General features: G+C 39.1%; 4 protein-coding genes across 7 annotated transcripts in view; 2 read left to right on the top strand and 2 right to left on the bottom strand.

Moving 5' to 3' along the window:
• LOC120737088 (glutamate receptor ionotropic, kainate 1) overlaps positions 1-3,048 on the top strand; it is a 29,424-nt gene extending 26,376 nt beyond the window's left edge. For both annotated transcript variants that reach the window (XM_040037564.1, XM_040037563.1), the window contains one exon: positions 61-3,048. In XM_040037564.1, coding sequence (XP_039893498.1) covers positions 61-350 — 290 coding nt within the window. In that variant the 3' untranslated portion in view covers positions 351-3,048. The remainder of the gene's footprint in view (positions 1-60) is intronic.
• A 3,556-nt stretch (positions 3,049-6,604) lies between these two features.
• On the bottom strand, positions 6,605-14,480 carry LOC120737090 (transcription regulator protein BACH1-like). The gene is made up of 5 exons (XM_040037568.1): positions 14,356-14,480; positions 11,950-12,207; positions 10,439-11,605; positions 10,142-10,348; positions 6,605-7,757 (listed from the first exon to the last, which is right to left on the bottom strand). Exons 2-5 carry the CDS (start codon positions 12,187-12,189, stop codon positions 7,422-7,424), a joined length of 1,950 nt encoding a protein of 649 aa, XP_039893502.1. The 5' UTR covers positions 12,190-12,207; positions 14,356-14,480; the 3' UTR covers positions 6,605-7,421.
• Positions 14,481-14,534: 54 nt separating this feature from the next.
• usp16 (ubiquitin specific peptidase 16) lies at positions 14,535-20,154 on the bottom strand. 3 transcript variants are annotated; one of them, XM_040037567.1, is made up of 18 exons: positions 20,044-20,154; positions 19,221-19,287; positions 18,934-19,127; positions 18,748-18,851; positions 18,552-18,664; positions 18,231-18,472; positions 18,061-18,153; positions 17,848-17,978; positions 17,652-17,739; positions 17,183-17,261; positions 16,974-17,065; positions 16,837-16,890; positions 16,578-16,736; positions 15,813-16,488; positions 15,526-15,620; positions 15,294-15,380; positions 15,053-15,197; positions 14,535-14,973 (listed from the first exon to the last, which is right to left on the bottom strand). In XM_040037567.1, the coding sequence occupies exons 2-18, from the start codon at positions 19,279-19,281 to the stop codon at positions 14,852-14,854; spliced, it is 2,535 nt and encodes an 844-aa protein (XP_039893501.1). In that variant the 5' UTR covers positions 19,282-19,287; positions 20,044-20,154; the 3' UTR covers positions 14,535-14,851. The 3 variants fall into 3 exon arrangements, with proteins under 3 accessions (XP_039893501.1, XP_039893499.1, XP_039893500.1); XM_040037565.1 differs by lacking the exon at positions 20,044-20,154 and adding an exon at positions 19,472-19,696; XM_040037566.1 differs by lacking the exon at positions 20,044-20,154 and having other exon boundaries at positions 19,221-19,437.
• rwdd2b (RWD domain containing 2B) lies at positions 19,796-22,971 on the top strand. The gene is made up of 4 exons (XM_040037570.1): positions 19,796-20,247; positions 20,326-20,393; positions 20,847-21,215; positions 21,324-22,971. The coding sequence occupies exons 1-4, from the start codon at positions 20,035-20,037 to the stop codon at positions 21,574-21,576; spliced, it is 903 nt and encodes a 300-aa protein (XP_039893504.1). The 5' UTR covers positions 19,796-20,034; the 3' UTR covers positions 21,577-22,971.
• Positions 22,972-24,458: the final 1,487 nt, after the last annotated feature.

Raw genomic sequence — 24,458 nt, 5'->3', positions numbered from 1 at the left:
TTAATTACCATGCTCCTTCTCAGAAACCTAAAGATTACGTTACTGTAATTCCTGCTATAGGCTCCCCTTACCGAGATAAGGTCACCATTGCAATCCTGCAGCTTCAAGAAGAAGGGAAGCTCCACATGATGAAGGAGAAGTGGTGGAGAGGGAATGGCTGCCCAGAAGAGGATAGCAAAGAGGCTAGTGCCCTGGGCGTGGAGAACATAGGGGGAATCTTTATTGTATTGGCAGCTGGACTAGTCCTCTCAGTTTTTGTAGCAATTGGAGAGTTTATTTACAAATCCAGAAAAAACTTGGACATCGAGGAGGTGAGCGTCGGCCAGTGCGAATGGCACAACAAGTATTAACAAAGACTGTTATGACCATACTACACGTTTGTGTTGTCGTTCCAGGACTACAGCAATCACTAGGCCAATAAAAACTGAAGTCTGAATGTGTCGAACTGCATTGTTACAATCAAAACAAGTTTTTAAGGCAAAGTTTTGTGTTTTCAGTAGTTTTTATGTAGAGCACACAAACATTTTAGTCTCGATTGGAAGAATAGGTTAGAAACCCTTTTTATGATGATGACAGATTGTTGTTGACTTCTGACATCGTGACTCTTGACCATCTTGGCCTTGCTCTTTGTTTTTGTTTTTTTAAACATTACTCCGTGTGAGAGAAATGTCATTTTCATGGTGTTATGGGTAAGTGATGGTAAGTGGTATCTTTCCAGTAATGACTGATTCTCTTATGACACATTTGTCATTTTCATATTTACAGCACACGGGAACTTTGACACATTTACAAACTTGTTGATTTATTTGACAGTTTATGAGTGAGTACTCCCTCAACATCTTATTCATCAAGTTGCTTAATGTCTGTACTTTTTTTGTATCATATGAAGTTTATGAAATGCATGGATACGTTTTGTCATGTTGGAACTGTTTCAAAATGACTAAAAATATGTGAGAACATTACATCCTTTAACCTTTAACTTTTTGATTGTTTTGCTTTTGATCCTGGGCCTTCACTGGATCGGGCCTCAACTTACACGCACTTGAGGTCGCATTTAGAAGACTAAAGCCTTGTAACTCTAATATGACTTTTATATTGCAGCCGTCTCCCTTTCTCACATTCAGTTGTGATGTTTTTCAGTCTGTCTTTTCTGAGAAACGGCTTTCATGAGACACATTTACTCACGTTATCCAAGAAAAGAGGTGATGTGATTACTGACCTTGGGTTTTTTGGCTTTTGGGTTTGAACTGCACTATTAAAAAAAAAAGCCACTGCATTACACACAAACACACACACAACTATATTTACAAAAGTTAAACCCTTGGCACACATATAAGCTGTTGGTATTTTTAGTACAGACTAACAAACTATTCTGTATTTCCAAGTCACTTCTCCCACATTCACCATGGATATAAAGTCGTGTATTAAATTGTGCATCTAAAACCATTAGTTCAAATGGATTACAAATAAAATGTAAAGGATAGAGATGTAACCTCAGCATTCAAGAAAAAAATGGGTTTGATGACACATCCTACAGTCCATTCATCCCTGATTCACCTTTCTCTTTGCCTACCTGTTTCCCCTCAATAAGGCATAGCTTTTAAAATAAAATCCTCATCCTCATCATTATAAAGATCCACATTAAACATTCCTGGTTTAAAATTGGCCGGGCCTTGTCACACATATTTGAAAATCCTGCAAATGTAAGGAAAATATTTTGGGTGAAAGTCTGATACTGTATCCTGCTTGTTTTGTCTATACATGCAGGATTAGTGTCACGTTTCAGATGATGGAACAGGAATAAGTGTAGCTATGACTAAAGACTGTTAAATTACTCATTAGCTCAGTTTAGACTTGGACTGTTTACAATGTCTATCGAGTGCCACAACAGTTACCCAACAGATGATTGCAGTTTCTGGCATTCCTAAACATTAGTGATGTAGTTTATTGTACCTTAGGTACCTAAATATTGAATACTTCACCTAAATATTCATAAAGAATCAAATATTAAATATTATAAATTTGCCAGTCTGCTTGTATGTTTATAGTTTTTTGTATGTGCTGAAGAAAAGTTTTTAATATCTAAAAAGTTAGACATTAACTGCACGTGGCCACAATTTAAATGTATAGTATTTACACGGTGGTATGTTTGCGTAAAGAACACAGCTTGTAATTTTTGTCATGAAGCTATAAAGAGTTGTTTCAACAGCTGAATGTTTTCAATGCTAACATATAAGACATGGGTATATCTTGTTATTATCATATTTATGTCAGAGTAAAGTCGAGTACAGGGTAGGCAGGATTAAAGAATACATTCCTCTGTCATCCAAAAAGACTTTTGAAAAACAAAACAAAAAACAGTTGCCTATCAGTGTATTTTTTTCAGCTTTTCCCAAATATAAATATAGTCCTACAGATATGATATTTGCTTTGGGAGCGTTGATGGAAGAGCATAGAGACAGTCAGAAGGGGTTGCACTGTGTCTTTGTGGCTCTAGAGAAAGCATATGATGGGGTGCGAAGCGAGGCATGAGGACAGGGTGAGGTGTGCATTTGGAGGGACAGATGTGTTTAAGGTGGGGAGGGGATTATATCGTGGGTCTGCGCTGAACTTTTTCTTCTTTGCAGTGATGATGAACTCTCTGTTCAGAATGTTTTTGATGACTGAAAGAGAAAATTTAACATGAAAAATAATATAAATGTTAATTCTGTCATTGAGATAGGTGTACTTTTTTACCGTTACTTAAAATACACCTTAGAAATGTGTTTTATATTGTTAAAAGATCTGAAATGGATGAAAAACCTACTCTGTTTGTCTTTGTTCAAAGGTTGATGGGTTCCTTTAAAGCTTTGTGGACTTTTTTCTGCACAGCTAAGCTGAAAAAAAAAAAAGATTCTCTGCCGAATCTCTCACAACAGTGGTGTTAATTAAAAACCAGTGTACTTGGCAGAATTGAAGGCATCATTTCTTTGCTTTCCTGCTTGTCTTTTGACACTGATAAATTCTAACAATTTCCCCATGACTAGTAAAATAATATACTCTGGTACAGTATGGTGAGATTTTGTCCTGAAATACCCTTTCTTGTGCTTATAGTGTTCTAAATTCAACACAGGGAGGATTGTTAGGATGAGAAACAAGTGTGAGTGTAATCTGTCACTGTACAACCAGCTGTTGATCTGAAGGTTGCTGCCTTGCTGGGGCCAGCATGTCCGCTTGTTCCTCTCATTTCTCTGTGAGATTACAGTATTATGGTCCTCATTCATATAATCCTGTCAATGGGATACAGCCCCTTTCTCTGCACTACCCCCAAAATGAAGTTCAGCACTTCAGCATGTAATCAGTTAGGAGACAGTAGGTTATGAGACTTATGTGGTGCTGCAAGAAGGTCACAGACCTTATGCAGGGATTAATTATACAAGTATTGTGTCTTTCTCCAGGGTTTAAACTAGAGAATATTGGTATATAGATCTTCTCTCATTAGTTTTGCATTCACAGTGTTTCTATTTTGGAAACACCATTGGAGATGCTAATTGACATTTCAGGATATTAACTGCTATTTACTGGGTTTCAGACCGATATTCTAATAAGGATCTTGGTTCATGTTGGTGTGCTATTCCAAAATTGAATTGTCAACTTTTCTTCAGCGCTTTGTTGTGTTTATCTCACAAGGAGAATGGATAAGAAGTGTCATATTTGCAACCATAATCATGCATTCGAGCTTAAAATATTGGTGCCTGCTACCTTCTACATATTATTTGCATCTGTGCCATAAAAAGAAACTCTTTGCAGTCCTACACTGAGCAATGTCATTGTTATTAGCATATATGTTCTCCTTTAGCAATGTTGTGAGCAAGCTAACTTCCAGATGCTTTAATTTCTAATCTTGTTTTTTTCCCCTTTCCCTCCTGTTTCCTAATCCTTGCTCCCCGAGTGTAGTACGACTCCATCGTCAAGAGGATAATGACTTGAATCATTGCATAAAAGGGACATAAACACTTTATGGAAATATAATCATGTATTGAGTGACAATAAAAAATAAAGGATTTATGATTACATCGACAATAAGCTAAGCCAATTCAAGCTGTCACTTTGATTTAAAAAATAAATGACCCAAATAAGAACAAAGAAAATGAGAAGTTGAAGAAAAACAACAAACAACACCAAAGAAAAGTCTGAATGCAGATTTTAGGGACAAAAAAAGGAAATATAGGCTATGACACAGAATATGTATCAAGACAGATACTGAGGTCAAGAGGGCTTTGCATTAATCTCACATTATGACAGTTTAAGGTTTTGGTATTCTGATGAATTCCAGGATTGGGCTTTAACTGCTTTCATTTTGTTTGCTGGTCTTTAATCTTCTAACCCTGCGTTCTTAATCAGAACTCAGAGCAGGTTTTTAATCTCGCATGAATGAGGCCGCGGATTATGGGCCTCTGACCTTGCCATGCCTCGCAGCTGCTTCCTCCTCAAATCAAGTCTTTCGTCCTGTGTAGCTTGCAAAAGAGGGATCATCTTAGTCTTGCACTACAATGCTGTAAATTCTGAACCGTATATAAAAGACAAACACTGTGGAACAATCTTAAGTTTTAAGATGGAAATTTGTAAATAGGTGCTTGCAGTGCTTTTTTTGAAGGTGATATTCACGCTGACACGCATCAAATTGAAGATTTGGTACAGATGCATCGTTCCAGCGGACAGAGATCAAATCTGATGTGTGTAGTATTATAATGATCTAATCATTTTGCTTTTTAGATGGAAAACCAGTTGTCGTGCTCGGAGTGACATGTCTTTGTCAGGGTGTGAGGTTACTTTTCAAAAACAGGTTCCAGTTTTATGAGTTGCTCCATGGCTGCTGGTGTAATTACCACTTTAACCTTGAGGATTCTGTTCTGAGGAAAACAAAATGAGATTGCTTTTTCTTTCATTGTCCCCAAGTGCTACCGTAGTTATTTCAAAGGACACAAAATAATAATTCACATCAGAAGACAAAAACATCTTGACAAAATTGCTTCTTCAACTCTACAAGACTTTCTTAAAGTGGTGTTTCTGTTCTGTACTGGTTTGTTTGATCTATGATCCTCTCCAGTCTGCAATGAAAGAGGAGCACTCAGACCAGTGTCGGATCAGATTGTTGCTTTGTTAAGCCCCTAAAATTTAAACCTTAACAAATGCACAACCCAATTTTCTTTTGGCTGCCTGGAACACGAACAGTAAAATGAATTACTAGTCATTGCTACTGATTGTTAAATGTTACTGCTCACAGATGGATCCTTGAGGAGGTTGTGCCACTGCAATAAATTTTAACTAAATGTTTACAAGAGTGAGAGAGGAAATAATAGTAAAAGAAGGGCAATTAGTAACAAACAATAAGGTTAACATTCACTTCTTTCCTTGTTTGGAATATTCTTGCTGTATCATTGTTGAATTTGTGAGCTTTGGCAAATGGCTGATTATTATAAAGTATTACATAAAGATTGTTTGACAACAGTTATAAGTGAGGGGTCACTGACTAGCAGACTGATGTGTCATCTTAGCGTCAACCTCAGAACATCCAAACCTAATGTTTATTGTGTATTTGGGATGTATTTTAAAGATTGTTGTCTGCATCATCGATACCTGCAAAAGGACTAAATGTTGCCCTAAACATGTAGACACTTAGGTGTGTGCCATTTACAGACAACAGACAAGTTGATGGCTAAAATGCAGTTAGGATTTTTTTTTTTTTTTTAAATAACATCTGTCTATGTGAAGGAGACGGCAGGTTGCTTTTCATTTTTATAGGGGCTACAGGTTTTTATTGTGTAGAACTACCACTTCTATACAATAGGCAAAAACTTTACAAACTCAAATGACTGGTCGGGTGCTTTTTGAGGAAAGCTATCTTTCCTGCATCTACAGAATAACCCTGAAATCTTAGTTGTTTAAACTGCAGGGATTACAGGGATAGTTGTCAGATATGCCGTACTTTTTTAAATTTCCTGTCTGCAGATTCCCAGGGTACCTTTGCTCTTCAAAGTGCTAAGGTCATTCATCAGCCTCCATCTGACTCTGTCTTTAATTTCACCCTTTTTTAGAGCCTGCTGAATTATTCTTTGCAAAGCCACTGCAGAAGTACTAAGTCTCTAGACAACTATGTTACATATTGTGTTTATAGACATGAACTTATGAAGACATGAACTTGTATTGTTGATTTTGTTGGTTAAAGTTTTTTTAACTTTGAAGGTTAAAGTTAATTTGTTGGCATGACCAAAAGATTTTAGTAGGAGCCAGAGATAAATCACAAGATTTTTTGTTTGTTTGTTTTTTAAACCCGGGTTTGTTACTGGGTTTTCATTTACTCAATTAAATAAGTTTTGTTTAATACATGATGAGATAACAGGAAATTGCACATTTTTCTGTCAGGTGGATTAGCACAAACTCCTTGCCTTCCCTTATTTAGAGTTCAGTGTGCAGTTACCCTCCCTGAAGGTCTAGTCTGAGCCTCTTATGTTACTCTAGTCACGTCTGTCTCATCTGGTGAGGTAGAGTTATACTTCCATCTACTGGCCAAACTCTGGTAGCGCACACAACCAAAGATTGGAAGTTGAAATAAAACAATGAATGATAACAAAGTGTTGTTTATTTAAATTTGTAATCCATAAAAGCATTTAATAAAAATACTGAACATGCAGACAAAATAACATGTAACACAATGCCATCAATATTAGCTCTGGGTTAATGTGCAATAGTGCTTGAAACAAGCATAGACAAAGATGCCCTCATCTTTTTGAATCCATATTACACAATTGCATAAGGCACATTTTGCATAAAATGAAATAACTTCTTATGTTCCCTTGTAACACTTTTAGACCTACTAGAGTTTAAAATACATTAGTATTCAAATAATGCTGTTGAAAAGTTAGGTTAGCTGTGTAAATTTGTTAGTCTACTGGAAAAGATTCAATTAGTTCTATGCCTATTTAATCAAAGAAATAGCATAGTTGTAAATATTAATACAGTATGTGTTAAGATTAAAACAACAGACTAATTAGCGTAAAATAAAACATCTTTTTCATACCTGTTTGGGTGCGCAGCATGATTCAAAATACAGTCAGGTTATGAGCTTCCCTGAGAAAAGCAAACCTACTTTTATCCTCCTAATTTTCAAATGGAAACTTTTAGGAACTACCTGAAAATTGCCTGCACCTTCAAAACAATGAATACTGGTTAATTTTTTTGCTACAGTAAAATGAAGACTAGAAGTACAGCAAAGAAAACGCCTGACATGATAGTTGCCTCTACCAGGCAGACAATTATTTAGTGAAACACACAGGAAAGCATGTCTATCCCAAAAGAGGATTACAATATAGAACCAAGTTTCACCCTTTGACCTGTGGGCCTGCATGATTACAAGTGACCGTGTAGTTTAAGTCCAGTTACTATAAGCTGCTGTTCATATCCAGACAGGCACTGAGCAGAGATGTAGGAACAGGGCAGCCCGTGTCCTCTGTGCCGGCCTGCGGCTCAGCGACTTGAACTGTATGTACAGTTTGCCCGCTCTGCTCACACTCTGAACTTACCAATTCAATTGCTGGAACAATGTTGGGAGAAGGGATGGGAATGTCTTGCGAGGAGAATCTGGAAAGAATCTGTAACTGGTCCTGATCAGAGCAAGATTCAACACTTTTACACAGGCCACAAAGGCTCTGCTGCATGTCCTCAAGGTTTTGCTTCAGTTCTGTTTGCTCCTGGAGCAGCCGCTCTTTCTCACTTTTCTGTGGGGAGGATAACAGTAAAGCTCACTCATTTTTGACCTTTTAATAATGCATTTGGTTCATTTCATCTACAATTTAACTGTACAATTTTTTTGAAAGCCCAGTTACTACTAACGAGTACCACCTCTTGTTTCCCTACCTGCAGGCTAGCTAGCATTTTCTGCTCTCTGGGATACATACTGCAAAGCTGAGAAACCTGCAGCAAGTTCTTATGAAGAGAGCAAGGTGTACCACTGCTAGCTGCAGCTGGAGTTCCAAGGAATGACATAATCAACATGAGCTGAGGCTAGCTAATTAGCACTTAATAAAATACATAAAAAGACATCAATCAGTGGAGCTGGTAGCAAACATTTAACCAAAATTTCTCATATTCTCTCTATAGTATTTTAATATACTAGTCCAGTCAGTTCAATTTATAAACCTATCTCTACCACTCATTATTAAAGTTATTTCAATAAAACAGGATACATTCAGTTACTTTTACCACCCTACTTACAGCCATTTATGTTATATAAAGTGGACAAGAACTCCTATGATGATGAAGAAATCAAGGTTCCAGTTATCCTGCCCGGGACAGGATTACCTGGGTACAACCTTGAAGCTAGAGGGTGAGTGCCTGGTTGCTGCACTTGAGGACAGGGTTCAGTGCCATTCAGATTGGGGCGAAGGTTCTGGCAGTCCTATCCCCAGCTTCCAAAGCTAGCTTTTGGTACACAGAATGTTGCTTCTCTGGTGGGGAAGGGGCCTAAGCTGGTGCACAAGGTGTTGAGATACAGTCTAAATATAGCCGGCTTGGCTCAACACATAGCTCAGGCTCTAGAACTAGTTTCCTGGAGGAGGGCTTGACTCTGGAGCTGTCCTAAGAGGTGGCAGCCTGAGGTAGGTATGCTTGTATCCCCCTGGTTTACTACCAAAAAGTTGAGGGCTTTCTTCATTGGATAAGAAGGTTGCTTTCCTGAGCAAAATTCTAGAGGTGGCACTGCTGTTGTGGTGTTAAACCAAGAACCAGATAGTGACCTATGGAACTCTAGATGCAGCTGACAGGTAACAGCAGTGGACTGCAGCTCTTGCAGTAGCTGAAGCAAAAAACGTGTGGGAGGGGTTTGATGTGACCATGAAATGAGACTTTTGGTCTGACGACTCAGGAGGGGTTAATGGGGCTCTACTCACATTAGATACAATAGGGGTGGGATACTGCTGACCTCCACTGAGGACTGAGGTGGTGGGAAGGTGGGAAGTATGGGGTATCTGGTATCTGGTTGTTGTTATGTTGTTGTTATGAGCCATTCGGACCCTGTGCAACCACAGCGAGAGCTTTGTTTGCATTACTGGCAGAAAATCGGATTCATTCAGGTGGCTGATGATCTCCGCTGGACACCGATTTGTCACAGATTCTGTTCAGTTTTTTGGACACATCATTTGGGCGTAGCCAAGTAGGTCTCAGCATTTCAGGGTAGCATTTTGCGAATGATGTGGTTGTGTTTGCCTTCATCAAGTAGTGACCTCCAGCTTGCACTGCAGCGATTTGTGACCAAGTGTGAAGCGGCAGAAATGAGAATCAACACCTCCAAATCCAAGAATCATGATTCTCAACCAGAAAAGGGTGGAGTCCCCACTCCGAGTCTGGGAGGAACCACTGCCCATATTGGAGGAGTATCTTGGGTTTTGTTCACAGCTCAGAGAATACTGGAGACTGAGACTGGGTAACCAGATAGGGGTTGCGTCCACAGTGATGCAGACACTTTACTGATATGTTGTGGTGAAGAGAAAGCTGTGCAGAAAACCCAAGCTGTCAATTTACCAGACAAATTACATTCTTACCCTAAACTATGGTTACGAGCTCTGGTTAGTGGCTGAAAGAATGAAGATAATGGATACACTCTGTGAAATGAGTTTTCTTTAAAAGCTGACTGCGCTGTCCCATATAGACAGGATGAGGAGCTTGGACAGCTCTACAAGAGTAGAGCTGTTGCTTCTCCACATTGAAAGGAACAGTTGAGGTGGCACCTGACTAGGATGCCTCCTAGGTGAGGTGATTTGGACATGTGATACCAGGAGGAGGCACCCCCAGTGCCCAATGGTGAGATTATTTCTCTCAGCTGGCCTGGGAACAACTCAGTGTTTCCCTGGACAAGCAGGAAAGCAATGGTAGGGAGAGGGAAGACTAGACTGCTCTGCTTAGACTACTGCCCCTGTGACCCGAGTGTGGATAAGGGATAGAAAAAGGTGGTAAGGATGCGCCAGAAAGAAGTGTTATCCACAAAGCTGCAGTTCACAGTGGTCATCATGTCAAAGTTAAAAAAAAATATTACTAGTTTATGAAATTACATTATAGCATGTTTAAGAGTATGTTTGGAAAATCAGGCATGTTAGAGTCAACTTACTAATCCTTTGATTTCACATTCTAGCTGGTATATGCTGTCCAGTTTTCTCTTCCGGCACCGCTGTGCAGCCACACGGTTTTTACTTCGTCTACGGACGTCATGGACGAAGTCCAGCTGCTCCTGGGTCAATGAATGTTTTTTCAGAAGCTGCTGAAATTCACTCCGGCTCAGCACTGAGATTTGCTGCACTGGGAATGGAAGCTGAACCTGAAGATTAGAGTTAAACAATTTAGATTAATTTGATTTTCTATCTTCCATTACCAATAACCAAACATCAGACACATATATAATAACAACCTCTTCCGCTCTTTTGTTGTTGGCCTCAGTATCGCCATCTGTGTCCAGGTCTGAGTCATCAGCAGAGTTTATTGAGGAGGACATACAAGGGCTCTTCTCTGCCTGAGACAAGCTGTCGGTGTGTGTAGCTGCATCATCACCTGTTCCAAGGTCCCTGAGAAAGGGACAGTCTCCTACACTGGCACTCAGGTCCAGCTGCTTAAGCCAGTGAAAGTCAGATGCTTTTGCTAGATTATTTTGTTCCACTGGATCCACAGGAAGTGGCTGAGCCTGAGACGGGCAGAGGTCGGACCAGAATCCTTTTGCCAGATGTTCAGCCACCTCCCTCTCCACGCGACTTCTCTCGCCATATCCTTCTTCATGGCTTAGAGTAGTCAGTGCAGAGTTTGAAAGATCACCTGTCATTCCCTGTTCAAAGTGAGCCTCACTCTGTTTTATTAAAGTACTGCAATCTTCTGCCCCTGAAGTCTCGAGTGGACATGAGCTAGGGATGCAATTGGTTTCTGCACCAAGTGTCTCAACAGTTTGTTTAATTTCTCTGCCTGGTGGATCAATGAGTTCTGGTGGATTCACATCCCCCGAGGCTGACAGCTCACAAGATAAGCCGCAGTCTGCCAAACTCATCTCACTTTGACTGCACACGTCTCCCATCTCTAAAATGTCTTTTTCACAAAACTGAGACGGATGATCTGCTTTGTCAGAGTTTGGGCAAGGCAGAGACAACATGGGGCACATGCCATTTCCTGTTAACTCCAGAGATAAGGGGGCCATTTGTGGTCCACAGTTCTCCAAACAGAAGTGTTCCTCCCTGCTGTTTGTCTGACCTTGTGCACTCTGTGGACACTGCGACGGGAAGTCTATTTGTTCATCACCTCCTGAAGGCACTGAGCTGTGTGACTCACATGATTCTGGTTGGCTACTCTCTGCACGAGAGCCAAAACTTGCACTAGGATCCCGGCTCTGGCAACAGACTTTTTGCTTGACCTCCTGTGAGGATTTTTTGCTTTCACAAAACTTTGGGATGAGAAAATCAAAGCATGTCGACTCCAAGTTGTGAAATCCTAAAACCTCAGCACTGCTGTGAATAGCATCAATGTTTTCTTTGGTAAAAAGGAGCTTTGATGTATAGGCAAATTGAAGCAAAGGTTCAAACCCCTCTACGGTCACCTGCAGGAGAAAGACATAAATTGTTGAAACATAATAAAACACAATGAAACTCAGGCAGCTCAAAAATTCAGTTTCAACAGGTCTCTTATGTACCTGTATTGACCTTTTTAAATTGAATTTTCCAAACACTGCATATAAACTGTTTTTCACTCACATTGTGACACAAAATGGACCAAGTAATAGAAGCTAGTGGACAGACAACAAATCTAACTATGCATACACTTTTCATGGATAATAGGGATAAAATAATGGTGCCTGTATAACATTACCACCATTTACTTTCAACAGTATCATCCATATTAGTTTTTTCCCTATATAAATTGGCTGAACCCCAAGGAACCAACCTCATGTGGCAAGGTGATGATGGGATTCTGGCTGGTGACACTGGTGACCCTGCTGTGAAAGTATTCACTGCAAGAAGCCAAGACAGAGCAATGAGCACGGAAACTCCTGTCTTCCACCACCACCGTCACATCACACAGGACGTCCTGCTGTCTCTGCTCATTCAGACACTGCAGAACGTGGGCGCTGTGCACTGCAGACTGGAAGGTGAACACCGATGTGCGAGGAGCTTGGAGCGCCATAGTTCTTACAAGCTCAGCCTGTGCAAAAAAGAGAGCCATATGGAGTTAACAAAATGTCATGATTACACAAGAAACATTTCTCTAAGTTTATCAATGTGTATTATATTATAGTGGCTACAGAGTGGAGCAGTTTACACATTTGCCTAACAAGTGAAAGATTCCCAGCTCAAGACACAAATCTCTTTGAGTTGGAAAAAAAAAATCTGCCAAATCATGCAGAAGTAACTATAATTATTTTCTTCTTTCGTCTAGATTTTGCATCCATTTTAATTAATTTGTAAAAATAAATAAATAAAAGACACTAAGTTGAAATAACAGAAATTCATGGGTTTCTGGTTCTCCGATGTTGGTACTGTAACTCATCTATGACGACATAAACCGTTCCAGATTTTAGACCAATTGTAATTTGTCAACGTGACTTTGAATGTATGTTTTCTTAAGAGTTTGCAGACATTCTATGGATTAAATAACTAAAAAATGAGCAGAATACAATACAACTAATCATTGCTTGCACTAAAGGTGTCTTTAGCAAAGCCTTCAGTGTATCATGAGGCAACCACAGACAGCTGCAAGGCACATTTTTTTGGTGAAAAAAAAAGAAAAAGAATAATGCATAGTATGACAATATTTTGTGTGGCAATAGCATATCAATACAGGGACACCAAATATTTATATTTTATTTAATTAATTAAAATACTGGGAATATTATGAACAAGAGGGTTCATCTCATGTATGACCGAGATAATGTTAGCCGAGCAAATTTATAAATCATGAATATATAAATCAGCAAGACTGAAAAAACAATGGACACACTTAGCTCAGCAAAGCTAAATCCTGATTCAGAGCAAACTAACGGCCCAGTCACTCAAGTAAAATAGGACAGCAACTTCCTTGCAATCAAAAATAAACTAATACATTAAAAAAAAAAGAATAAATCAGTGGCTGCCTTGTGACTGTATTTAATTTTTTTCTAAATGTCTAAATGGTTGTTCACAGCTTGAGAGTGTTGCACAAAAATGACCATTTGGGACTGCACAGATCATTCAGTCCAAATGAGTCTTTATCAGTTTTCTTATAAAACAGGGAGATTCCGGAATACAAATCTAATAACTAAGTGCCAGCTTCTGTCTATATAGACAGCAAAAAAAGTAGCTTTCAATGATTTATCACAGTTAAGTGTTATATTAACAGAAACAGACTGCATGTAATTACCAACTTGACCCAATTCAATCAAAAACTGACGGCAGACCCTCTTATGGTAACATTTATTGCACGTTTTAGTGACAGTGTTTATATGAGTAACAATCTCATTTTGTGGGGAAAAAAATAAGCGAAGTGAAATAACTTTATTTTACTGGATAAAACAGACTGACAATGTTAAACGTAATATGCAGTTGGAAAAAAAGTGAGAAATCCCAATGTTGAGTATTGCAAGGGGAGCTTTAGTATTATGTAAAGTTATGTAAAGGTTCAGGAACTTAAACTGCTGTTATGGGCAGCAGAAGTGGTACAAGACATCCAACCAGCTACTTGGCGAAACACTTGATTGTGAATAAAATTCTCCCTCAAGGAAATTACTGATGAATAGTTAGTCAAATAGAATTTAATACCTATACAAGTATAACGACATGTAAAAACATGCTCCAGTGTGTTTTTCTTTTAATCTGACTAAAGTAACGAAGAGAAAAATAACTATAACGTTCGCTAAAATTACTTCTAACATAGTCCTTAAGTTAGGCGACTGCCTCTCAATATTTAACTATCTAACTTCGCAAATATTTAATCTTGCCGATAACTAATAGTTCCCCACAGCAAGGGAATGTGGGTTAAACGGTGACTCTTTAACTTGTACGCCAAGTTCAACGCTAAAATGCTGACTCACGTTTAGCCAAGTTAATCAACTGGGCCTGGTGGATAAAGGCAATAAAAGCATGTCCAAAATTATGATCAGTTCGTTATGTTACTGACGACTTATATTAGATTCGTTTAGCTAAACAAATAACAGTGGTAATTGTCCGCAAACGGAAAAGCTTGAGGCTAGGCCAGACCGTTAGCTTTAACTGCGCTCAGTTCGTGTTTATCCTTTGCTAGCAAAAAACAGAAACTGAAACATTCCGCTATTGTGACTTTACTCGATGCTCTTTAAAAAGCCAAACGTTTACTGACCTGCCATGCTACCTGGATAACACTGCCATTAGTAAATTTAGGGATAGGGTACAGATGCTTCTGGCCATTCCGAGCCTGACTTCACTGTAGTCATGTGACAGCTTGGACAAGGAAGCGCTAGCAGCACTTACTGCGCAGACTCATAGCAAGTATCGACAAACCAGCACACAGGAGAGGAGTTTGTTTTTGCAACATTTAATTACATGACATTGATTTAAAAAAGAAAAAAATATATATCTACATATCATCTATCCCAAGCTTTCATTAATATACTGAAACTGTGACTTCCAGTTCCATATTGTCAATTCATTGTCCAACTAGGTTTTCTGTACTGGTATGAGACTGATAAAAATGACCTGTTTAATATTTCAGACACTGTCATACAATTTCAGACACTGACAGAACAGGTACAGGCGGAAATATTCTTTGAGATCCCTTAGAAGGTGAAACTGAAGCAGCATTGGTTTATTTGGATTTCCTGAGTGGTGATGCACAATTAGAGGAGCCTTTCATAGAAGAGGAGGTAGGCTTGGCAGCTCTGGACTTTACTCTCACTCACAGGTTGAACGCTTGTGTCGCTGATGTGGAACCAGGATCCTCTGGATGGCTCTGCATCTCCTGAAGGGAAACGATGAGTTTATACATTTCATTTTTAGAAGTGTTTATCCTATTAACGCTCAAGCCAGAGTACACCCACCGTCTGTAAGTCCATTGGATGAGGGCTGGGGGCACTCGGGCCGCACTTTCACATAGGCCGTGTAATGACCTGACCTCATTGTTCCACTGTGCTCTACGATGCCATACAAACCGTATAAGATCTGACTATGTCCCTCTGGTATATTCTGTTTCAAAACAACTAGTGGTTAGTGCTTCTACATTTAATTCACTTATAGCCGTCTTTGTACAGTATAATAAAACATGTTACTTCCCATACTTACCTTGCATTTGACTGCACAGAAGGGAGCTAGATCCAGTATCATAGGAAAGGTGACATGTCTGTTCACCTTACAAATACTGTAGCCATTCTACAGGTAAAAAAACATCATTAAAATCCAAATAGTGATTTCTTGATTGCCTTACCATAAAGGGTTCAATGTTCTTTAAAGCTTGGCTCATAACTCTGTGATAAAAACCTTAGCTGACAGCGAACTGGATCAGTGCAGAGCATACCTGTTGAAATCTCTTTAAATGAAGAGTAAGGACTGAAGGTGGAGAGGAGATAAGGATTTGCTTCAAGGCATCAGTGTAGATATTCTTCTTGGATCCTAAACACAGCACAAAAAAGACAGTGGGTTTTAGTCGATCCCTAAACTATGTATAAAGAAAGTTTAATAATGGTATTAGAAAAGAAAATTACACATTTGTGATACTTGACTATGTAAAATTGCATGTGCATAGACTACAGCAAAGGACATTAAATAGCAGACTAAGTACTGATGTGGAAGCATTTTAAATACCTCCAGACTTGTTGTTCCCCAGCTGCCGTTTGGTGCAGGTGACACAAAGTAAACTGTTGTTTTGCGTGAGGGTTTCTACTTCTGTGAATTGAAAAAGGCACGACTGCACTGAACACTCCTGTTTCTCTGGGATTGTCCTGACAGCCATCGTGTGGAAGGCCAGCTCTGGATCTTGGTTTATTACTGTATATTCCTTAGTCTCCATCACTCCATCTTCACTCTCCATGCTTTGTTCCATTGCGTCAGTGTCTTCTATAAAGGCATCATCCAAGGTTACTTTACTCATTTTCCTCACCAGCTGTGTGTCTTCCTCTTCTGTCTTGTCTTCTCCCTGACCCACGTTAGACATTTCATTGCATACGGTGCTGTCCTTTGAGTGCTGCTCCACTGATAAGGCAGTAAACCGGTTGCTGACTGATGAGTCAGGGTCACTCGCTGAATCCTCATCCTCTTCTTTTTCCTGCTCCACCTGCACTGCGTTGCAGGGCTTTTGGTCCTCTTCAGACACACTGACTGGAGCAGGATGTTGTGAATCTTCTTCAAGTGTTTCATTATCAGTGTTTTCCCTGTCCTTTGACTCTGCTGTAGCATCTGTGTGTTCGCTCTCAGCCTGGCTGGGAGAGGTGAGACTGTCCAAAGTGGCTCTACCCTCAAGCTTCTGCTGTCTTTTTTGATGCTGAAAGTCAAGATGGATTAATTTGGATTAATTAATGAATTAAGTTTAAGAAAAAAGAAACTTCCTTCAGTATGCATTCACTGACACACCTTTGCCTGCTTCTTTGCTTGCTTCTTGGCTTTCTTCTGCTGGTACTTGCTGCCAGCCCCAGTGGGAATGTCATCATTCCCACTAGTCCGAACAGGGCTGCTGCTGTCATCCTGGCTTGAAGCACTGGTCTTCTTTTTTTGGTTCTTCTTTCTATATGCCTATAGGATGCCACAATAGGGAACAATAACTGATACAGACATTAACAAATAACTACTCAAGTAACTATCAAAAAAAAAAAAACCCAAATGCCTGCTTTACCTCATCAGAAACAGGAAGGGAAAGATCTAAAAACATCTCTGTGACCACAGAAACCTGTAAGGATGAACAAGTGGATATTTTTAGAGTGACATCATCAGGATATATTCTCTTACTTACTTTCTGGTCTTCATACATACCGTTCTACACTGCTGACACATAATAGTGCTGGTAATTTCACCACCAAAAACTTGGTCAACAAAGTTTTTTAGAAATCCATTTTTCTCATACTCTGAAAGAAGAAATTAAACGTCAGAGCCACATTTCTCAAAGAAAAGCTACTGTGCAAAAACTTTAGCAACGTACTTTTGTTTAACACCGATTAATAATTCATAGCAGCATTACTTGCCTTTTAGTAGCGTTTTCAGCTCTCCATCTGTGCCTTCTCTAGATTGTTTCAATTTGTCCATTATTCCTGAGCTTATTCTCTGTTAACACAGATACAACCGTAATATTCAAAAGATGAAAGATACCTTTGATTAACCACAAGATGGAGACATCCATTCTTCACAAAACCTTAATTTTAGGGCCTTTACCCTTAAAATTTGCTCCTGTTAAAACCTCTGCACACAGAAAATTAACCAACTGTCTGAGAAGAAGAATTATAAGGTCATTAAATAGGACACAGAAAATGTTTTTAAAACACAATTTCTTACATTTAATGCCGCCACATAAAACAACTCACTATAGCAGTGTTCTGCTGTCAAACCAATCTATTGCAATGTAACATATAGCCCTCTGGAGAGCCACAGTTCTCATTTTAGTAGAAATCTATCAGACTTAAATATGGGGACATCTGTTTCAAACTCAGTACACACATTGTGCTCCTCGGCTCTCATGCCATCCAACAGGTAGCGCAGCAACTCCTGGCTATCTTGCTGCTGAAATCCTTTGAACCTGGCAGCCCTGCACAGATAAGATGAATGATGAGCCCCACTTGCACTAATGCTGGGAGCTATACTTTTAAGCACATTTTAAAGTTGACTTTTAACATAAAACTAAAGTCATTCTTACTTTCTACAAACTTGTGTGAACAGCTCCCGTGGTGTTACTACACTCTTCTTCGATTCCTGAATCTCACAGAGTAGGTGATACATAGCCAAAGTCAGAGATCCGGGACCGTCTAACTGCACTTCTATAGGCTCCTGTAATCATAATAAAGAAAGTTAGTTATAAATAGTAATGAGTAGAGGAACATAACTACTCTATTAAGTGGGGAAAACACACCAGATCTAAGGAAGCACCGGGTTTAATGTTGAGACTTTTCTCTTCTGTCACTTTGTCGAGAGTCTGTCTTAAGAGTTGTGTTTGAGACAGATTCTGGAAAAGAAAACGATAGCAATCAGTAATAACTCTCACTGAACTCAAGACCGGCATCCTGTAAGGATCAGTCTTACCTGGATGACTGCATTGAAAAAGCAGGTGTTTCCCAGATTGCTCAGACCCTTTACTGAAACACCACAATGCTCTTCAGTTGTGCTCTTCTTCTGAGATTTCCCAACAGTCTCTTTCTTTGTGTTTTTCTTTTGGTGATCCCCGTTTTCTTTGTTTTCCTTGTCCTCCTTGTCCTCATTTTCATCTTCTTTTACAGTCTCCGCCTTCTGTTTAGCTTCCATCAAGGCATCTTCCTCCTTGACCCCTAAAGAAAGCAAACAGGGTTGACATGGTTAGAAGCAGTCTAATGTATGTGCGTGTTAGACTTCCCCAGTGGTACCTACGTTTCTGTGGTCGTTTTATAGAATCTGAAGATGTTTGCTTTTTCAGGTTGGTTACTAGCTGAGCCAAATGCCCTGTTCTGGAGTAATGGACTTCATCATCACATATATAACACCTGCGAAAAACCAAAAACATATTATTCTCATTTCAAACTTGATGTAGAGGCCTATGATTAGCAAAACAACATAAAATGCTCACCACACACTAAAGTTGTCCAAGCTGACCACCAAGCAGTGTGGATCAGACCGGGGAGTTTCATAATGTTTGATGGCATGCTGATTCTCAGAATTCCGTCCACATCCCTAGTGGAAAAGATGCATTTAGAAAAAATGCACGCCATTTTAAACCCAATGACAAATAGGTACAAAAAAAAATAAATCTCACTCTATGGCCGCATTTCAAGCACATCCACAATCCTGTTTCTTGTTCTTCCTCAGCCTCCTGTGGCAGATGGTTGTTGATATTTTCTTTATTTTCTTCCTGCTTACAATCCTGACAACTCGTCCAATCTGAGGTACCAGAAAGTTTCTTGAGGAGAGTTTGGTCTGTTCCCTTTTTAATATGCCTGCAGGATGGAGCTGTGACAATAAAGATTTAAATGAAAAGGAAGTCTCACACTAGGCTTTCCACAGGTTGTTGCATGACATGAAAGATGATGAAATATTCTTTACCTGTCAGGTCAAGCTCATCATCCTCCTTGGAGGTCTTGTCCTTTCCCCTCTTCTTTCCCATTTTCACCTTTAGAGATGGGAATCGAACACAGCACTCAAGTGAAACAGAAGGCTAGCTTTGGCTAATACCTACATGAGATTATAATGCTGCTAATAGAGTTCAGTGACGGCAAATTCTGTTAAAAAAAACACACACAATAAGAAATATATCGTTAAATTTAATCATCACCCTCATGGGCCATTCAACTTACTGTGACAAACCGAGCCTAAAACCCTAATCGTCTTCAGTTTCGTTTACTTTCTATTCCTGACTTCTCTAATTCGGACATATTTACGTTAGACTGTTGACTGGAGAAATAAATCGCGAGCTTTAGTGTAAATACGTTGATTCGCAAAGTTTAGAACACGCAAAAATAACTCCAGTGATTTGGCAGGAAAAAAAAATCCCAGCTGACACATGCAAAGGAACAAAATGTGATGGGGCCGCTGTTTCTGCTGCCGTGTGTTTCCTGCGTGCGTCGGCCAAAAGAGTCCGAGTTCAAACAAAACTTCATTATTAGACGTTGCGGGACACTAGACAGTGGTAAACTGCCTCTGTATGTCTATACTGTATACATAAAAATACTATTTTGTTTTCAGATTTCATACTGTTCTGTAACGAAATCAATTTTAGAGGCTGGTTTACGCCCGGAAACATGGTATGTGTTAGCATAAGTGAGTCATATTTTTGGACGTACCAGAAAACGGTGTAACTGGTAACTTTTTAAATGAACATTAGAAAAGATTGACTATTTTAGTTCTCGACTAAAGCAGCATGTCTTACTTGGAGTGGGCTGAGTCTCAGCTTGCAGAGATAGAGCTGCTAACCAGCATGTTCCCCACCGTGGAGGAGCTGGAGTTCACTGACCAGCTGGCACTAGCCGAGCTCAGGGACTACGTGGAGGGCTCAGCTTCAACAGGCGGCCCTCCACCGTCCAGACCCCAGTTTCTCATCAAACAAAAGCTGGACTCTGCGAACACAGAGGGGGTAACTAATCTGTCATTATATATAATTTTTTAAAAAATCATTATTTAGTTTAATTTCTCATGTTTTTTCCCCACACAGACGGTGTTCATTCTGTCCTGTGCTTACCCATCTGAATATCCTAGTGTGTTACCAGAAATAACAGTCCGGTAAGCGATTATCCTCATTTGAACTCCTAACATAAAGGAAAATAGTTAGGGAGCTCACTCAGGAGAGTCTCACCTGCCTGTGTACAGACTTGTTAAAAAAAAGCGAGAGAGAGCGAAAACAATAGTATAGTGAATAGAATACTAGTGGCCCAGGTTTTTCTACCATATAGGAAGCGCAGCCTGGATGAGCACAGATAGCATTCACAGTGTTGCCTTTAAATATAGTTTTGAATGAAAGAAAATTTAATTTGTGTAACAATAACACAGCCACAGCAGTAAGTGGAAGAAACGGTGCCTCTAATTTGTTTAAAGTGTATCATTAGTCACTTTAATTAATAGCGCTGAACCTCCTGAAGCTGTGCTGTCATTGCTCCCAGATATGGAAATTCCCAGTGCCAAGTGACTTAAATGTTCTTTGAAACCTTCTTAGAACATGTGTTATTCTTGCTTCAGGTGTTCTGGTCTCAGTAGGGCCCAGCAGACACAGCTCCAGGCACTTCTTAATGCATACCTCATGGAAAACTGCCAGGGGGAAATATGTGTGCTCTCTGCTGTTGAATGGGTGAAAGACAACCTCCAGCTTTTTATTGATAAGAGCTTATTAGAAGCCCCAGCTCCTAAGAAGGAGTCTGCCTCACCTCGGATGCCTGAAGTGTTCAGCCGGCTGTGGATCTACAGTCACCACATTTACAACAAGTCGAAAAGGAAGAACATCTTGGATTGGTCAAAGGAGCTGGGCCTGTCAGGATTTAGCATGCCTGGGAAACCTGGTATTGTGTGTGTGGAAGGTCCTCAATCTGCCTGCGAGGATTTCTGGTCCAGGTACCTTGCCTGTTGATTTGGGTTTTTTGGGGATGACTTAATCACAGCCAGAAGCCTGCTGAGGTGCCAGGTTTAATATTTTTCCAATCTTATTCCCCTATTTCACAGAGTGAAGGTTTTGACATGGAAGAAGATCATGATTCGACACAGAGAGGATATTTCCCTTGATTGTCAGAGTGAGGACAGCAGGCTTGTTGAACATATAGACTCCCTGCGCAAATTTACAGGCTTTGAAGAAGCAATGTTTGACCCCCATGGAAACAGAGGCAATCACATGGACCTTGGGCAGCTCTACCAGTTCTTGAATGAGAAAGGCTGTTGTGAAGTCTTTCAGATGTATTTTGGCATTGAAGGGAGGTAGTAGTCAGACCGAGATAATGGACAAGGCACCAGTTTTTGTACTGGTGCCTTGTCACTGAAATTACTTATTCTGAAAATAACTTTTAAATGAAATGGGAATGGAATAAGCTGATAAAATGAAACAAATTAACTAACTAACTTTTGGAGTTTCAAAGTTGTCATACCTGCAAAATTCACTGGAATAAAAAGCAGAAAGAACATTTCTGCAATTTTGAGGAACAGTTTTCATTTCTTTCTTCTTCTTTTTTTTTAATAGGCACATTTTATCAAAAGAAGGAAGAAAAAAGATGTTTATCTGAGAGTTTCCTCAAGGACTTTAGTTATATTTGCAATTTTAATACTCCTGCATATCACGAATTGCCCCAGGTGTTTCTTTTCTCAAATGGCACCAGTGTGTTATTACTACTGGGCTATTATAGGATTTTCAGGTTTGATAACATTTTAATAATTGAACAACATTGTCAACAAAATGTTGGATATCTGTTTTTTTAAATCTGTTGATTTTCTTTTTATGAATTATAGATATCATAAGCATGGAAATTCTTTCTCCAATTTTCTTTGAATGATTAGTTGTTAGATAAATTATGCGTTGCTGTGGATTATACACTGGCAATTAAAACGTGTGGTTATTTATCATTAATCTTAATTTCTCCCCCACCAAGCCTTGGATGAAAAAAAACAAACAAGTTCTCTTTGTTGATTCCCCTCTGGAGTTGTGTCTAACGTATTATGATATTAATGGATATTCTTGATTTTCTTTTTCTTTTCTTTTTTTGATGCAAAGTGCACTCCTTAGATACAGCCTTTAAAAGGTATCAATTCACCATTTTTATCACATAATAATAAAGAAATACAGAAGAATGTAAAGTCTTCAAACGAGTCTGAACACAGAGTAATTTAATTTAGGAAGTTAGATTGCCAAAGTTATATTACAAGTGAGACATGTACTTTTAGTAATTCCTGTGATTAATTTAGTATTAAAACTAACAATAAAAGGTATGATTAAGTCTGGTTCAGTGCACAGTTCTACGCTGAAAGGAAATAATACAAATTGAAGACAAAGTTGATGTTTAGATACATGCAGATTGCACTTGCAGACTCTGTTGGTCTACACTGTCCAGCAGATGGCAGCATAACATAATTAAATTGGGGAAACATGGAAACAGTAATATCTTAACTTCCTAAACATGTTTAAAATCCTAACTTCTGTCTAAAAGCATGAGAAAAAAAGCTGGAATAGTAAAGCAATTATTTGAATTAATTGGTGTTCACTTGTTACTTATGTGAAAACTGACTACTGTGATTTACAAGCTCAGACAGTATGGAGTGCTGTAAAAACGGAGGGGTTGTATCTGCATTTGAACACAAATTAAAGCAGCCAAAACATCACAAAGTCCTTTACAATCTCCATTTGTGATTTTTTTCCAAATAACATCTGAAATATTATGTGTTGAACAGATACTAAATCTAGAGGCAGCCACGAGCAGGAGTTCCTCACCTTGATTTTAGTCCCAAGCCTCCATTGTCCTGTGAGATGCTGGTTCATTTTACAGTCTTTGTGCTGCTTCTTTTGACAGTCCCTTTTCTGCCCCTGCTGATTTTATGGGTTCTTTTGTTCTCACAGTGTATATTCACTCCTGTCAGAGGTCTATTGGAACAAGGACTTCTGACTTTTATCTTCAAAGTTTCATCAGAGAGCCCTTCTGTTTCTTTGTTGAAGAGAGTTTGACTTCCAGGTGCATTCACATCATCTGATTCCTCAGGATCCTCAGTAGAATATTGTAAATCAGAAGAAGTGACCCCATCCAGATCCACATTATAAATCTCTGGGTCTAATAATCCTTCATTAGTTAGCGCCTCTATATGAAGGTCTCTGCGCTGAATCATTCAGCGGGGATGTGCATCATTACTATACACTGTAAAGTTATGACTAATGATGTAAATCACATTACAGCAGCTTTGATAAAGGACTGAATCATGGAGTATGGACTGCAAATTACTGTAAGAAGCAGTCATGTTTCAATAAAGTAATTTGGTTTTCATGTTAAAAGAAAGTGTATATTGTAGACTCACAGAACAGCAGATGACATATCCTAAAAACTGACCTGAAAATGTGCTAATTCTAAGGAAATTAGTCAATAAATGCTTGATTTATGGCTAAATAGAAAGCTTTGTATGGTTACTGTTAGACACACTAAGTGTCCTTTCCCACTTATTCCTAGGTGAGCTGACGAATGGTGCTTTTGATGTTCCAGCACGTGATCGCGACATGTGACAATGACTGCTGTTCTAAAGTCATGATAAATTTATGCCTTGAAATATGAATGCCAAAGTGTGAAATGGCTCCATACCGTAGTCATGCCTGCTCCATCAGAGGTTAATTGGTTTCTACCTGCAAGCTGAACCTTAGTAAATGTATTTGTAATAGTTCATTGTTACAATTAAGATCTTAGGGAGTGGAAAACTGTTATTGACCTGTACTGCAGCTCTAGTGCAAATCATTAATACATGTTCACAGAGTCAATACTAACTTCCTTCTTGCTGTAAGTAACCTGTAGATTCCTTACCTTTTTACCTACTGGTAGATAGAGAGAGCAGTCCAGTGATTACTAAAGAATAAGAAAGCATAAATAGAAGCACAAATAATATTTTTTACATAAAAAATATTAAGCATGGTCTTTTTATTGAGTAAAATGATCCATTAATACATATCTGTGACTGCCAGAATCATCTAAGTCTTTGGTTATAGTATCTGGTGGGACCCCCTTTGCAACTGAATGTAACTGTGGATCAGCACGAGCTTAAAGGAATTTTAGCCTGTCTCTTGTACAGAGCAGCTTCATCTTATATGTTAGTAGGTTTCCTCACATGAACTGCTTGCTT

The sequence above is a fragment of the Simochromis diagramma genome, unplaced genomic scaffold, assembly GCF_900408965.1.
Source record: "Simochromis diagramma unplaced genomic scaffold, fSimDia1.1 OVJJ01000463.1, whole genome shotgun sequence".
NCBI classification, from domain to species: domain Eukaryota; kingdom Metazoa; phylum Chordata; class Actinopteri; order Cichliformes; family Cichlidae; genus Simochromis; species Simochromis diagramma.
The sequence above is the reverse complement of the archived record's forward strand: the minus strand, read 5'-3'. Positions and strand labels throughout refer to the sequence as shown.

Coding starts and splice junctions, on each gene's coding strand:
- rwdd2b (XM_040037570.1), top strand. CDS start 20,035: ATGTCTTACTTGGAGTGGGCTGAGTCTCAGCTTGCAGAGATAGAGCTG. Junction 20,248..20,325: donor ACTCTGCGAACACAGAGGGG/GTAACTAATCTG, acceptor TTCCCCACACAG/ACGGTGTTCATTCTGTCCTG. Junction 20,394..20,846: donor TTACCAGAAATAACAGTCCG/GTAAGCGATTAT, acceptor TTCTTGCTTCAG/GTGTTCTGGTCTCAGTAGGG.
- LOC120737090 (XM_040037568.1), bottom strand. CDS start 12,189: ATGGCGCTCCAAGCTCCTCGCACATCGGTGTTCACCTTCCAGTCTGCA. Junction 10,349..10,438: donor ACAACAAAAGAGCGGAAGAG/GTTGTTATTATA, acceptor TCTAATCTTCAG/GTTCAGCTTCCATTCCCAGT. Junction 7,758..10,141: donor AATGTGAAATCAAAGGATTA/GTAAGTTGACTC, acceptor TCCTCCCCACAG/AAAAGTGAGAAAGAGCGGCT.
- usp16 (XM_040037567.1), bottom strand. CDS start 19,281: ATGGGAAAGAAGAGGGGAAAGGACAAGACCTCCAAGGAGGATGATGAG. Junction 17,979..18,060: donor CCGGTGCTTCCTTAGATCTG/GTGTGTTTTCCC, acceptor TTATGATTACAG/GAGCCTATAGAAGTGCAGTT. Junction 14,974..15,052: donor ATCCAATGGACTTACAGACG/GTGGGTGTACTC, acceptor GTTTCCCTTCAG/GAGATGCAGAGCCATCCAGA.